Source organism: Pocillopora verrucosa, chromosome 10 (assembly GCF_036669915.1).
Source record: "Pocillopora verrucosa isolate sample1 chromosome 10, ASM3666991v2, whole genome shotgun sequence".
Lineage (NCBI taxonomy): Eukaryota > Metazoa > Cnidaria > Anthozoa > Scleractinia > Pocilloporidae > Pocillopora > Pocillopora verrucosa.
The window spans coordinates 16,531,206-16,544,874 of record NC_089321.1 but is presented as its reverse complement, the minus strand read 5'-3'; the positions used below and the strand labels follow the sequence as shown (position 1 = coordinate 16,544,874).

The window sequence follows — 13,669 nt, the reverse complement described above, 5'->3', positions numbered from 1 at the left end:
TCAAACAATCAAATAAACAACTTGAACCAATTGTGATTTGGTTATTCGCGTTTTTCCCGCGTTTCATGCAGTTTGTTTCAATTTGAGTTCACTTTGACTAATGATGATGACGACCTTCGCTCTGATTGGTTGTTGTGATTACTTTGGATACGGTTTTGGAAACTCAATTGAAAACGACTCCTCTCTATGATCATGCATGACACTTTCTACATATCTGGTCCCGGCAGTAAACAGGACGCTTATCATATTTAAACCTGGTGTATGGCATTACATTCCATACTAGTTCTCTGAAGTCCGATAGAAAATCGAAGTGTCTGAAGCTAGAATCCTAGTCGAGGGAATCAGATATTTCCCCGTCTAACACGAAAAATGGTTAACATCCTTCTTTAGGAGCAAAACTGTTTTCTACGTTGTTTGTAGTTGTAACACTATCATTTTACCCTGTGACCCCTAAGAGTGACTAACATCGAATTTCCCCTTACAATATCACCCTTGGATCAAACAATAAAGCCACAAGAATGAAGGAAATGATCACCAGCTTAAGAAACTCTTGATTGCCACACAAATTCTCCTTTTCAGCACCTTAGGAAATGTACAGAGAACAGTATGGAGAATATGCATACTGATGTTAGGGTGGAAAGGGTTAATACCTCTTCTGACTTTCCAGTACCAGGGAAGAAGGTCCCGTCATCATGGCGGTGAATTGAGATGTACATAACATGTGGGTCGTCATAAAACATCTGCTGAGTTCCATTTCCATGATGAATGTCCTGTAGAAACATGGAGAAGTTTTTGAAATTGTATAACCAAGCACTTCGGTGGCAAATACAGCTCAAATTTTAACAGAAATCTTAAAGATCACTGAAAAGACAGTTGCTAGGTTTTGCCTTAAACGAAAACCTTTTTTCTTAATCTCTGTACAGACATTAAACTATGGGAGAGTTTTCAATTGGGTACCGGAAAAGTAGAGCAGAGTAAAAATAAGCAAACTACCAAAACGCGGGAAAACACTGTTGACCAAGTCTCGATTGTGTTTACTTTTGCGTCTGATTGGCTGAGAGAATAGCGCAGATTTTCTGGATCAATCACAGAGCGAGGTAAAACGAGACCAAAGCAATCCCAGATTATTTTCGACCCTCAATAGAAAATTGCTCCAGAGAGGAACAAGCTACATTGTACTTACCCAATCCACAATAAGAACTCGTTCAACTGACAGGTTCAGTCTCAGTAGTCTCGCAGCAATTGCCACGCTATTAAAGTAACAGAAGCCCCTGCAAAGAAAATAGGTAGCACTGAAGGTTACTTGACACTTTTTCAGAAACTTCCGAGGACTTTAAGTATTGAGACACGCTAGAAGTAATTTTCAGATAATTTCAGCCACTTTTCTTCGGGAATACTCTTTTTCCATATGACCCGGCCTCGCGCGCGCTTTTATTGACAAACATGAGAAAACAATCCTCTTATTAAGGCCGTAAGCGATACGGTGAGCAGCAGGGCCAAAATGTCGTAAGGCCCCGCGAGCTGCAAGAAGAAAGGAGGATAAAAAAAGAAAGAACCACAGTAATGTGATTAAGTACTTGTTAAATGAGTTAGGTCGAGCCGGACGGGAAAATATGTGACTCTCGGAGGATTACATTGGACCTAAGGCCAAAACTTTCCCCTTCCGGTCTCCAACTAAGTCAATAAGCACATGTTATCTGAGGACAAGACTTCGCGCGGCACTTTTGCGGGCTTAAGTCGCGGCGAAAATTCACTTTGTGTAACATGGAGAATTTTTGTGTCCATCTTTGTTCCCGTTACAGAATTTTGTCCCTACGTGATGAAATGCAGTGACGTGTTTTGGAAGCCCTAAAAAAACACGAAACACGAAGCGGTTAATAGTAGCAACATTTCTGTTATTCTCTCCTGGCCTTTCAACTTACATCGCTTGATGAGCTTCCGCATGGTGTCCTGGAGGTCTCACTAAAGCGAATCCATTCTAAAAAAAAAAGGACAAAGCAATTAGTTACATGTATTATTACGAGTTCAATACGATCCACTATTTTAAATATTATATCACTCCTTCTATTTCCCTCTTTCCTTTCATTGATCAACCATTTTTTTAGTGATGAATACGAGTAAGATTTTTCTATACAAGATAAGACTCTTTTAGAAAAACACAACAAAAACGGCAAAAACGGCAAAAACGCGAGTTCAGCAAGCTCTGGAATCTCTGTGTTTAAATACTCTCTTGGCTTAAAACTTTCCCACACCAATGTTGTTTTTATTTAACGCCGTTATGTACTCATCGTCAAAATCCTAAAAGAATTGAATGGGACAAAAATTGTACCGCAACATACCCTGCATACACAAGGTGCGCTCGTTCCTAAATGAGTACGAGTATGAGTACCGCCTTTCTCATTTTAACCTTTAATTTCCAATTTTAAGGAAATAACTGACCCTCTGAGTTGAAACGTGATCCTCAACGGGTCCGGGTGCGTAAGAGAATTGTCTTGTTTTTTTCCTTCTTTTTTTTTTCCCCAACAAGCTTAGAGCTTATTAAACCAGCATCAGCAGAGAGACAGCTGTGTCTGAGTTCTTTGATTGCTCTCTGTAGTCTGTTTTCATCAAAAGTCATGCTTACCTTCAGTTCCCCTTTGGCAACTTTAGATGCAAGTTCCACGACACACCCGACGGCCTTAACAGAAACAGGAAAATTGCGTTAGAAATGCACCGATACGCATAATCTGTTGATTATGTATTCTTTAATTTTAATTCTCATCCAAAAACATCATACTTTAACTGACCCAATTTACTGAGGCTGTGGTTCAAAGGAACAATTGAAATAGTGGCTGTTACTTTATGATATTTAAACAGGAAGTAACTTAGATTTGACCCTGCAGGTTACATAGACCGTGAAGAAACGACCTCGACACATAAATTGCACAATAAGTGATTGCAGAGAAAGAGAAGCCTTTTTTCAATCTTCTTTTTCCGGAACCACTTCCGTTGCGGTTTGCTTGGAAAGATCATTTTGCCACTTGTTCACATTTGGCTGCAGTTGTATCACCCTTTCCTAGATTGTTCATTTTTATAAATATCAAACTACAAAACAGGAAAACGTACCAGACTGAGTAATGTTACTCTTGGCTCCAACTCATTGAAATCAGTGCAAATTCTATAGTTTAGGCATCCATACATTGTGCTATAAACAACTTGTTTTTCTTACCATTCTGGCTGCATTAGCACTGTGCATTTCATTCCATATTGTATCTCCATCAACCTACAAAAACGACACCCATTAAAAAATTATCATAATTGCAGCAGCCATCGACTTTTAAAATACCCTAACGAATGTAAAATTCCCCTAACCAACTCATTTGACAAATGAGTCGTAATGGTCTCCAACCTCTCCTCACAACCATCCTTTCCACCTATTTATTATGCTCACAGCCAGTCCCATGCAATCTTCAGGAACTGATAGTTCCTTGGTGTAATGTGGAAAAAAGATTGACTCTCCTGGAAACCCAACATCAGCATGTGGTTCAATTTCATTACACAACATTCTACCGTGATTATTTCCACTCATGTATTTGTGCTTAAGCCAATTTACATGCAGTGTACAAGAACTGACAGTTTCTCGATGTAACGTGGAAAAAGGGATTGATTCTCCAGAAAACCCAGCACCAGCTTGTGGTTCAATTTATATTACAAAATATTCTACCATGATTATCTGATAACGAACTAACTAACAGCTTTATGGCTCAACTTACCCCAATCCCACCACAAAATAGTTTATTGAAACACTTGAGCAAAGTACTTGTCCCTGATAAAAATACAAACCAAAAGACCAAAGGTCATGTTTGAACATAAACAAAGATCACAACTGAACACTATGCGTGAAATCCGGTCAACGGAGCTTTCATCAATTTTTTGCACCTTTCCAACAAGTTTGGTTTTTTTCCTCTTGTTTCTTCCATAGAAAAAAAATTCATAATGTTTAAACAAAGATCACAATTGAAAATCATGCGTGAAATCCGGTCAACAGAGTCTTCGTTAATTTTCTGCACCTTTTCAACAAGTTTGTTTTTGTTTTCCTCTTGTTTCTTCCATAGAGTAAGTTCATAATTTTTGATGAAATAAATTTCCCTTACCGTCCTCATTCTTTGTTCTACATTGTGTGCTGCCACCAAACAACATGGTGTGCTGTTCACTGAAAATAAAAAAATGAAAATTATGTATAATGTATAATGTCATTCCTTCCTCTAATCAAATGTTATTAATTATTTTTTCTACCGTGGGGTTTAATAGTAACTTAACTTGTCCTTCCACGTAAAGAACTAAACGTTATGAGGAACTTTTTTTCCTGCAAAAGGCCCATCTTTCCAAATACTTTAAACACCAGCGCGTAAACCGTATCTTTTCCCCAAACATTTTGATAACAAATCAGGAACATTTGGAAAACGTGCCGCAAATTTGCAGAAATAGACATTATTCAATGAAATTTACATGTCTGTATAGCAAACTGATAAGAACTTCATAAAATTATACCACGGTTCCCACCGATCATTGCTTTTGCAAGTTTCATGGCTCCTAAAAGAGCTGTTTGTTGTTCTTAAGGATAAGCATAACCTAAACCTTCCGTGTTAAGAGAGCTTCGTCAACCTGTAGTCTTGTGAAACTGTGATCCAAGTCGTCAGTAGATTTAAGATATTTTAAAATTTTAACCTAACATTTCCATTTTGTTGTTCAAATTTTGGCGGTATGAAGTGATTCGCTATAAAGCAGCGTTATATCTATGTTAAAAGTTTACTCAAGCGTGAAGTGGACCTACCTGTGAACTGTAAGAATTTCAGCCAAGGTAGCTTTTCTAGGACGCACTCGCTGTATGAACAAAAATAGCATCATCAATTTCGTTCCACTGCAAAATTTCACCAGTCACAATTTAATTACAAATACCTATTGAATCCCCTGAAATTTCAAGACTAATTGGACAATCTCACTTTCGTATACACAGCACAATTACAACGCACAAGTTAATTGTGCACACACTCACTTCGCAAAGATTAGCTACACCGGTCTCCTGCAGTCGTGCCCAGATACTTTGTAATCTTCCTGGGTGTTCTGGATGGGAACTGGCATCACCACATGAACATTGATGTTTTAACATAACTGTGTCGTAAACAAGGCCGGTACGATTCCCTGTGTCAGCCACTTGACCACTACCTAAGAATTACGACAATTATTTGTCAAATGTGGCTTAAAAAAGTAACTAATTGATTCACCATCTTTCTCCATTCTCCGATCATTCAATTCAAAATAAATAAATATAATTACTTTTCCTTCATGAAAATATAATTTACACTGTATCACCACAGTTTTGGCACAACATCTACAAATGCCTAGATTAACTTGCTTTTTTTGTTCACATTAAATATTGCGATTCAAACTGTACATTCATATTCAGCAAAGGGTACGAAACCAGATTCTCCTCTCTCCCCTACCCCGACGCCGCCCCCCCCCCCAAAAAAAAAAAAGAGAAGAAGAAAAAACAGCTAAAATGATAATTTTTGTGTGCTTACCTACAACAGGTGATGAATGAGCTCTTGATAAAGGCCTGTGACCCACAGTTGCCCCAGGAGAAACAGATCCTGCGGATGACGCTGCAGCTAAATCTGCTTGGCGCAGCTGTAGAGCTTGTTGGTTTCCTTGTAGCAAGGATCCTTTTTCAGGGGAGTCCTGTTGACGTAGCTGACGAATAAGCTGAAGTTCTTGTATTTGTTGCTCTTGGCTGGTCTGAGGTGAGGGAAGGTCATCATGACTGTGTGTCTGTCAGAACAAATATACAAGTGTTTTCTTTTTATTTTATTTCATTTTTCCGTTTCATGGTTTTTGACCAGAAGTCAAGCAACAAGAGGTTATCTTTATCAGTGCTTAACATCACCTTAAAGTCTTCATACCCTGTCAAATAGATAAGTAACGTGGACGTTTGCTAACCAGCAACAACGATATATTGTCACGATCGCACATAAATTTCTCAAAATCAGCCAGCAAACAGAAAGGAACTAAAATCAGTTTGGAGAATTGGCTGAGAGAACTCAAAAAATAAGTTAAAACTACGATACCAAGGGTTTTTTTTATTACAAAATGCAGGAGCAGGAGAATAGCGTGAAATAAATATAACCTAAGACAAGGAAATTACGCTGAGGAATTCCGCATGGCTGCTGGAAAATTCTCCAGTCTCTGAAGTTCAGTGAATATCCTGAGAGAAGCTACAATATTGTGTTGGAAAATTTTTAAAATGAAGGGTTTTGACCGAAGATCTACAAATGAAGTCTTGGTATTCCCATTATTACCATTACAATTGTTTATTTGATAATGAGATGAGGTTTAGAGGGACAGCAAAAATCAAAGTTAGCATGATCTGACGCCCAGAAACAAAACATTTGTCCCAACTTGACATTACCAGTAAAACCCTCAGATTTATTCCCCTTTTTTCTAGACTCGCTCTTTACTTTCCACACTTTTTCCCGATTCCAGTTTCTAAAAATTTTCACTAATTGAAGACTCTAAGAATAAAGGAAATGTTCACGACCCAGAGAAGCTCTTGATCGTTACACAAATTCTCCTTGTCGGCACCTTAGGAAATGTATAGAGAACAGTATGGAGAATATGCACACTGATGTTAGGGTGTAAAGGGTTAAGAAATTTAATTACTTACACGAACAAGTCTGGGTAACGGTTGGTGTGGTTGATGTTGTTGTTGTTGTTGTTGCTGCTGCAGTTGTTGCTGCTGCAACAATTGAGCTTGAATTTTTTGCTGCTGCTGTTGCTGTTGCTGCTGTTGTTGTTGTAATTGATAAAAATGCTCCTTCCACGCCTCTTTCTGTTGCATATGTTCCAAGTGTTCTTTGAGCGCTGCCTGGGATTCTTTGTGCACCAGCTGTTGCTGTTGTAATTCTTGCAGCTTTTGCAAGTTCATTTGGAGGTTTTTGGCACCAATTTGCTGCAGAATAAACTCCTGCTGAAGTTGTTGGATTAACCTAGCTTGATTCTGCTGTTGCACCCGTTGTTGTTTCATAAATTCCATATGCTGCTGCTGTAACAGTTCTTGGTTTTGTGGCTGCTGGTGCAGGGCTACACCATTTGACAAAGACAGGCCTGGTGCTGATAGAGACTGACGCAAAGGCCGGTGCACCTTTAATTGTCTTTCCATCTGTGCTGATGTTAGTGATGCAGACAGCCCTCCTCCCACTCCTCGGGGTGATAACAAGTTGTTTTGTGCTTCTGGTGATGTGGACGGTGGCCCTGCTGAAGATGACGAGGGTGGCACCACAGAATTCACTTTCAATTGATGCGCCCCGTAACCCATGGACAGCATCTGAGCTTGTGCTTGGACTAATGCCAGCTGCTTCCACCGCGCCTGATGTTGTGCAGCTGCAGTGACATCACTCTCATCCTCTTCCTCGATTCCATCTGAAATAGTTTGACTAGAATACGGACTCTGCTGTACCTCCATGTGAGTTACATCATTGCTTGCTAAGCTACTGCCATGACTTAGAACACGGGGTTTGTTAGCAAGCGGGCTTGAAAGCCACAGCTGGCTGCCGCGGCCGTGATCCATTCCTGAAGGGTAACGTGGAATTGCTTGGAGATTGGGTAGACTGTGCCCGAGACCAGACCCAGGACCAGTGCTCAAGGGTGACGAACCCTAACAAAATAATTCTCTTTAATTAAACCATGTACCAAACAAAATTATTAAAGATGTCCTCGCCCGCAAAAAGTATGAAGGTGTTGTTGCCATATAATGGTGGAATAAAAAAACCAAATCCTTTTAAAACGTTACATTCGATTGTAAACACTAGGGTACTTAAAAACAAAAAAAAAATTACTCCACCAAATTACACAAAGTATTTACTTTTAGCAGCCCATTCAGTTATTACCACATGACATTCAGTATAGTGTTTTACCTCTCTGTGTGGTGAGGTAGATGATGACTGGTTTGGTGACCCAGGATTGGAACATTCACCCATTTCACCTCCTGCATTTTCCACTGAAAAAGAGAAAAAAATATATGATTTATCTCTATAGATAAATTACATTCTAAAACTACTATGAGTTTAGCTGGCTCTTCTGGTCAGAAGGCAAACTTACAAGAACAGGCTCACGAGTAAAACTGCAGCTCAATCAATAATGGCTGAATCTAAATGAAGTTTTCAACAGCTTTTGGGCAGTCTCAATTGTTTTTTTTTTTTTTGTACAAAACAAAGAGACTGAGTGATGCCGTGTGTCTGTTCAGTAATATATCACAGAGGAAGTCAAACTGTGACACACTTAGCTGCACCTTGTGTGTCACCTCTTTGTTCTTACCACATTTTGATATCATCAGTTATCTATTACTGGACAGACACATGGCAACATGTATCCTTTTCGTTGAGTTTATGGGTACCTGGTGGCAAGGATTTTTCAGACATGGGGCTGTACTCTGTTTAACAGCTTATTTATAATAGTCACAGCCCCTAGACATCCCAGGGTACATAATAAATACAGTGTGAAAGAGTATGAAAGAGTGCCTGACAAAAGAGCGCATGAAGACCACATCAGATATTGAGATATCTTAGTTATCGGTGGTTAGAAGCAAAGAGCGAACATATATATTTACCCTTGACCCCAAAGACTGACTAGAATCTGACTAATTTCTCACTGTAACATCAAGCCTGATTCACAGATAAAAGTCACAATGATAAAGGGAATAATCACCAGCTAGAGAACCTCTTTATTGTTAAACAAATTCTCCTAGTCAGAACCTTAGGAAATCTGTAGAGACCAGTTTGGAGAGTCTGCATACTGATGTTAAGACAATTTGTGAAACAATCACTTACATGTTAGGCTCTTGTTCATCCTATTTCCATTTCGACGATCTTGACGCCTATATAGCAATGGGCTTCCATGACAATATTTGAGTCTGGCTTTGAGTGTTGACTTTGCTTTCAGGGTTGGTTCAGAAGCTGTAATGATAAACAGTGGTTGTTTTGACAGGTTTGACTAAACATGAGATTTACTTGACCAGTATAACATAATTGTGTTTCAATGAATGAATTCAGGCTTTTAGCCTCTCATTCCCTTAAGTCTTGGAAGTTGAACCATTTGAAATCTCTAATCAACATCTAATGTTGTCACACAGTTTGAAATAATTTTTCATTGGAAATTCTGTGAAAATTGTTCAGCTGCCCAACTTATAGCCAAAGGGTACATGTACTTTATATGCTAATTAATTCATAGTTGGCTTTTTCTTGCTTTCTCATTACTTTTTGCTTTTTTTTGATAACACTGTTATAGCAATTAGGTGTAAGTAAATGGCTTTCAGTGAGAAAAAAAAAAAAAAAAAAAAAAAAAAAAAAGAACTGAACATTGATCTACATTGTTATCCAAAGGATTACTGCTTTTGATAATGAAATTATGACTGCAGCAAATTTGTACTCCTGACCTGTTTTTCGCAATGGATAATTGACTCCCTCATAACCAGTTCCTAGGGGTGCAATTCTATCTGAATCACCATATTGCTGGTTCCTGTCAACAAAACAATTCAAAAGGAGAAAAAACATTAAAGTGATACAATGTTCCATTGGCACCTGAGCTTGGTTAAAGACAGAACCCTCAAAACATGGATAACTGACTGCTTTAAAAATGAATGGCATTCAAAAATAATTACAGTGCAACAGAGGTTTAAAATAGGCAAAGAGGGGACTTTCAGGAAATCAGGCTTCAAAAGTGAGGCATCATAGCCGAGTCTGTATTGTACTAGGACTGCCAAGACTTCAAAGTCCCACCTGATGCATGAAATGATGTCAAGTAAAACTGCCTAAATCTGGAATGCACAGCAAATATCTTTTTAACAATAAGAAAACAAACCTTTGCCCAATTGAATTCAGATATAATCCTTGACAACTTAACAAAAACTCAGACTAACCAGTGCTTAAAGGCTTGTGCATGTGCTCCAGAAGCTAAAGCAAGATCCTTTTGCTTCTTGCTGATGACAAATTCATGAAGACGCTTCTTCACCTCACTAGAAGATACTGTAACAAGATTTCAGAGAAGCTATCAAAACTAAGAATCCACATCAAATTTGTCAAAACCTCTATTTTCTAAATTACAAAAGAACATGTGCTTAAATGCCATTTCTGAAAGGTAATCCATGCCAACTTTCAGCCATGGGCACCATTAACAACTAACTTCTCCCCATGATGTCAACACATTCTCCAGCAATTTTGTTATGATAATCTGATGCATGAATCAAGAAGATTGTTAGTTTAATGATAACCATATCCTGTGAACTGCAAGAAAACGAACCAGAGCTGCAAAGGAAAGTTCCCAATCAGATCTTTGGAATGTAAGGGTTGAAAAATTTATGAATTAAATACTGAGGTCAACCAAATTCAGAACCAAAGTATTGCATGCCCATTGAGTAGTGAATTTAAGGACTTAAGCTGCTTGGAATTTTGTTTTCAATAAAAATCCTTGGAACACTTAGAACGACAAATTTCCAATAGAGGGCAATGAGTGTAAACATGTATCATGCCAGAATAAAAATTTCACTCCATTTCCGAAAAAAAACCCATGCAAGCAACCTTGACCTGGTTACAAAATTAAACTGTTCAAGTACAAGGATATGACATCAATCTGATGTTCACTAACATTCTGGTGGAGGCAGCTGCTGAGATCCTTGGGACTGCTGTGGTTGTGGCTGGGGTGCTTGTTGATGTTGTGACTGTTGCTGTTGTTGTGAATGATGGTTATCCTGTGCTGGTGCCTTCTGAAAGTGCTGTTGTTGAGTAGCTATAGGAGGCTGTTTTGGTGGAGATTGAAGCACTTCTTGCTTTATTTTAGATTGCTTTTCTGGAGGCTCATCTTGATCCATTGCTGAACAACCTTGTCCTCTTTCATTGGATTCTTCTGGTTCAACCTTCAAAAATAAGATATATCATAAAACAGATTTCTTGCATGGAAGTGGGCAATAACACCCACTTTCCTTCCTCACAAATACAATTCTTCATATCAGAGGTACGCAGTTGCTTTTAAGAGTTACATACTGTGTCCATCCTTTCTAACTCTTTGATTCACAAGAGTGACCAAGACAGAATTTCTCCTTACAATATCAAATACAATATCAAGAAGACAAGTGATGAGAATAAAGGAAAATATCAACAAGGGATTACTAGTTGACCCACAATGAAATTCTCTGAACTATCATCAAAAGAATTGTATGACAGAGTAAGGAGAATTACAAATGAGATCAGAAAGATAGACAAAAACCCTTTAGTAACCCCTATTTTCCCCATGTGAAAGAGAGATGGATTACCTTGGGTAGTAATTGGCTGCTACACTTATGAGATTTTGGCTTGGGTTTTAAAACCCTTGACAATATTTCAAGCTATCCAAGCTACATGTGTCCACTAACAAACAAATAAATTACAAGCCAGAGATTCCTATACTGTGATAATTACATTTATCATATATACTACTGTGTTTTACAAGGATTTCCAGCCCTGAGAAAAGCCGTAACAACACATGAAGATATTTTTTCACATGTGTTTGATATCACCAATCAGCTGCAGACACATCACTTGTCTTTCACACCACTCAGTCAGGTTGATGAATGAATGGCAGAGCTTTCACAATTCTCAATCCAAGGTAGGTTGTCAGAACTTTCACCAATTATGGCTGCTAAAACATTGAAAAATCCATGCCACTCACAGGCAGTGATATTCAAACTTTTCTAGAAGGGGAAGAAAACTAATATACGAAAAGGAAAACCGAAAGTTATGTATTCAGTGACTTTGGTAATGGCATTTCTTGTGGCTGAGAGCAAAAATTAACAACTGGAAAATCTGCCATAGGCTGATTTCGGCCACAGACCAATGGAGGACTCTGCTAGAACTCCAACTTAGGATTGCTGCGCTGGAGACCAATGCATTAGACAAACACATCTCCAAGAAATGAGCAAAGCTTTGGAATCAAAAAGTGTTCTTTTTAGGACATCCCTCTCCCAAAAGGGCTATCATAATTAGTATCCAGACAAGGGTTTCCAACCAACTGGCCCACAGACCAACTGGCCCACAGACCAACTGGCCCACAGACCAATTTTCCCACTGACCAACTGGCCCACAGACCAACTGGCCCACAGACCAACTGGCCCACACACCAACTGGCTCACACACCAACTGGCCCACACACCAACTGGCTCACACACCAACTGGCCCACACACCAACTGGCCCACACACCAACTGGCCCACACACCAACTTTCCCATGGACCAACTCACCCACAGACCAACTCGCCTACAGATCAACTTGCCCACAGATCAACTGGCCCACAGACCAACTGGCCCGCAGACCAACTTGCCCACAGACCAACTCCCCCAAAGATCAACTTGCCCACAGATCAACTGGCCTACAAGCCAACTTGCTCACAAACCAAATGGCCCACAAATCAACTGGCCCACACCAACTTGCCAACACATAAAATCACTTCAATAAGCTGATTACAGAATTAGTCTGATCAAGTGATAATAAAGTAATTGAAGTTTCAACTGTTGTATTGTCCATAAACTTTATGCCATTACAATACAAACCAAAGTGTTCGGCAATGAGCATACTGTTACATACAAACACTTAGATGCTATGGACGCTTTCCAACACCTTTCCAACACTTATTACACTACCAAAATGTGTATTTCTTAAGTAAGAAGGTTTTTATTTTGTTCATATGTTACAGTTTCTTGTTGTTGTGTATGTTATGTTATATTTTAAGCCAAAAAATCAAAATGAATGTTCATGGATTTGAATCTCAGCATCTACTAGTGTTTGAATGTAATAGTATGCTGGTTACTGAAGACTTTGGTCTGTGAATGACTTTGAATATATGAAAATCATATATATGAACTGTGGATTGATAAATGCATACAAGAGAGATCTTTGAAGTAATGAACTTTACTTAAAAAGCAATCAAAAAGTTATTTTAAGCATGGGCCAGTTTGTCTGTGGCCAACTTGACTGTAATTCCAGACAAGACTAACCTTAATTTTCGGTTGTGGAAAGCGGTACTCCCTTTCTTTTTGTGTCTTTTCTTGTGGCTCTCTATGGCGGTGGTCTTCTTGCCTCTTCATAAGCAATCTCTTACGCTGTTTAAAATAACTGTCTGGTAAATGACTAGATCTGAATTAGCACTACATAGATTAAGATACTGAAAGGATAAAAAAAGGGTTAGAAGTCTTGCAAAATAGGCATCAAACACCTTGGGGCTAAAGGGCGGTTTGTCTAGACCTAAGCCCCACTGTAATATTTGCATACACTGGCTCTTTCTTCATGGTTGATATTACTCTGTACTGATTTTTTCTTTCAAATTGCCTCTTTAGTAGCATTCAACTGTAATTTAACAGTCTCAATTAGAAATTTAACCCTCATTTCTTCAAGATATAAAAACAAAGAACTGAATTAGCTGAATTACCTGAAGGATTAAGTTTTAAGTTTTGACTTTCAAAATCAAAAATCAGATTTTGAGAATGGGTTCTGAATTGTGAAAGGCTCTAAAAGAGATATATATATATATATATATATATATACTGTATAAATATGTGTACATCTATATATGTGTATATTATATATATAGAATAGACACTTTTTAAAAACAT

General features: G+C 38.5%; 1 protein-coding gene across 2 annotated transcripts in view; it reads right to left on the bottom strand.

The window, feature by feature from the left end:
* LOC131785536 (histone deacetylase 4) overlaps positions 1 to 13,669 on the bottom strand; it is a 35,068-nt gene that overhangs the window by 7,074 nt on the left and 14,325 nt on the right. For both annotated transcript variants that reach the window (XM_066173113.1, XM_059102447.2), the window contains 17 exons: positions 13,055 to 13,159; positions 10,675 to 10,942; positions 9,950 to 10,055; positions 9,467 to 9,549; positions 8,862 to 8,987; positions 7,950 to 8,032; positions 6,701 to 7,690; positions 5,562 to 5,808; positions 5,036 to 5,205; positions 4,814 to 4,863; positions 4,134 to 4,192; positions 3,753 to 3,805; positions 3,209 to 3,262; positions 2,624 to 2,677; positions 1,923 to 1,978; positions 1,184 to 1,271; positions 651 to 770 (listed from right to left, as the gene is read on the bottom strand). In XM_066173113.1, coding sequence (XP_066029210.1) covers positions 651 to 770; positions 1,184 to 1,271; positions 1,923 to 1,978; positions 2,624 to 2,677; positions 3,209 to 3,262; positions 3,753 to 3,805; positions 4,134 to 4,192; positions 4,814 to 4,863; positions 5,036 to 5,205; positions 5,562 to 5,808; positions 6,701 to 7,690; positions 7,950 to 8,032; positions 8,862 to 8,987; positions 9,467 to 9,549; positions 9,950 to 10,055; positions 10,675 to 10,942; positions 13,055 to 13,159 — 2,712 coding nt within the window. The remainder of the gene's footprint in view (positions 1 to 650; positions 771 to 1,183; positions 1,272 to 1,922; positions 1,979 to 2,623; positions 2,678 to 3,208; positions 3,263 to 3,752; positions 3,806 to 4,133; positions 4,193 to 4,813; positions 4,864 to 5,035; positions 5,206 to 5,561; positions 5,809 to 6,700; positions 7,691 to 7,949; positions 8,033 to 8,861; positions 8,988 to 9,466; positions 9,550 to 9,949; positions 10,056 to 10,674; positions 10,943 to 13,054; positions 13,160 to 13,669) is intronic.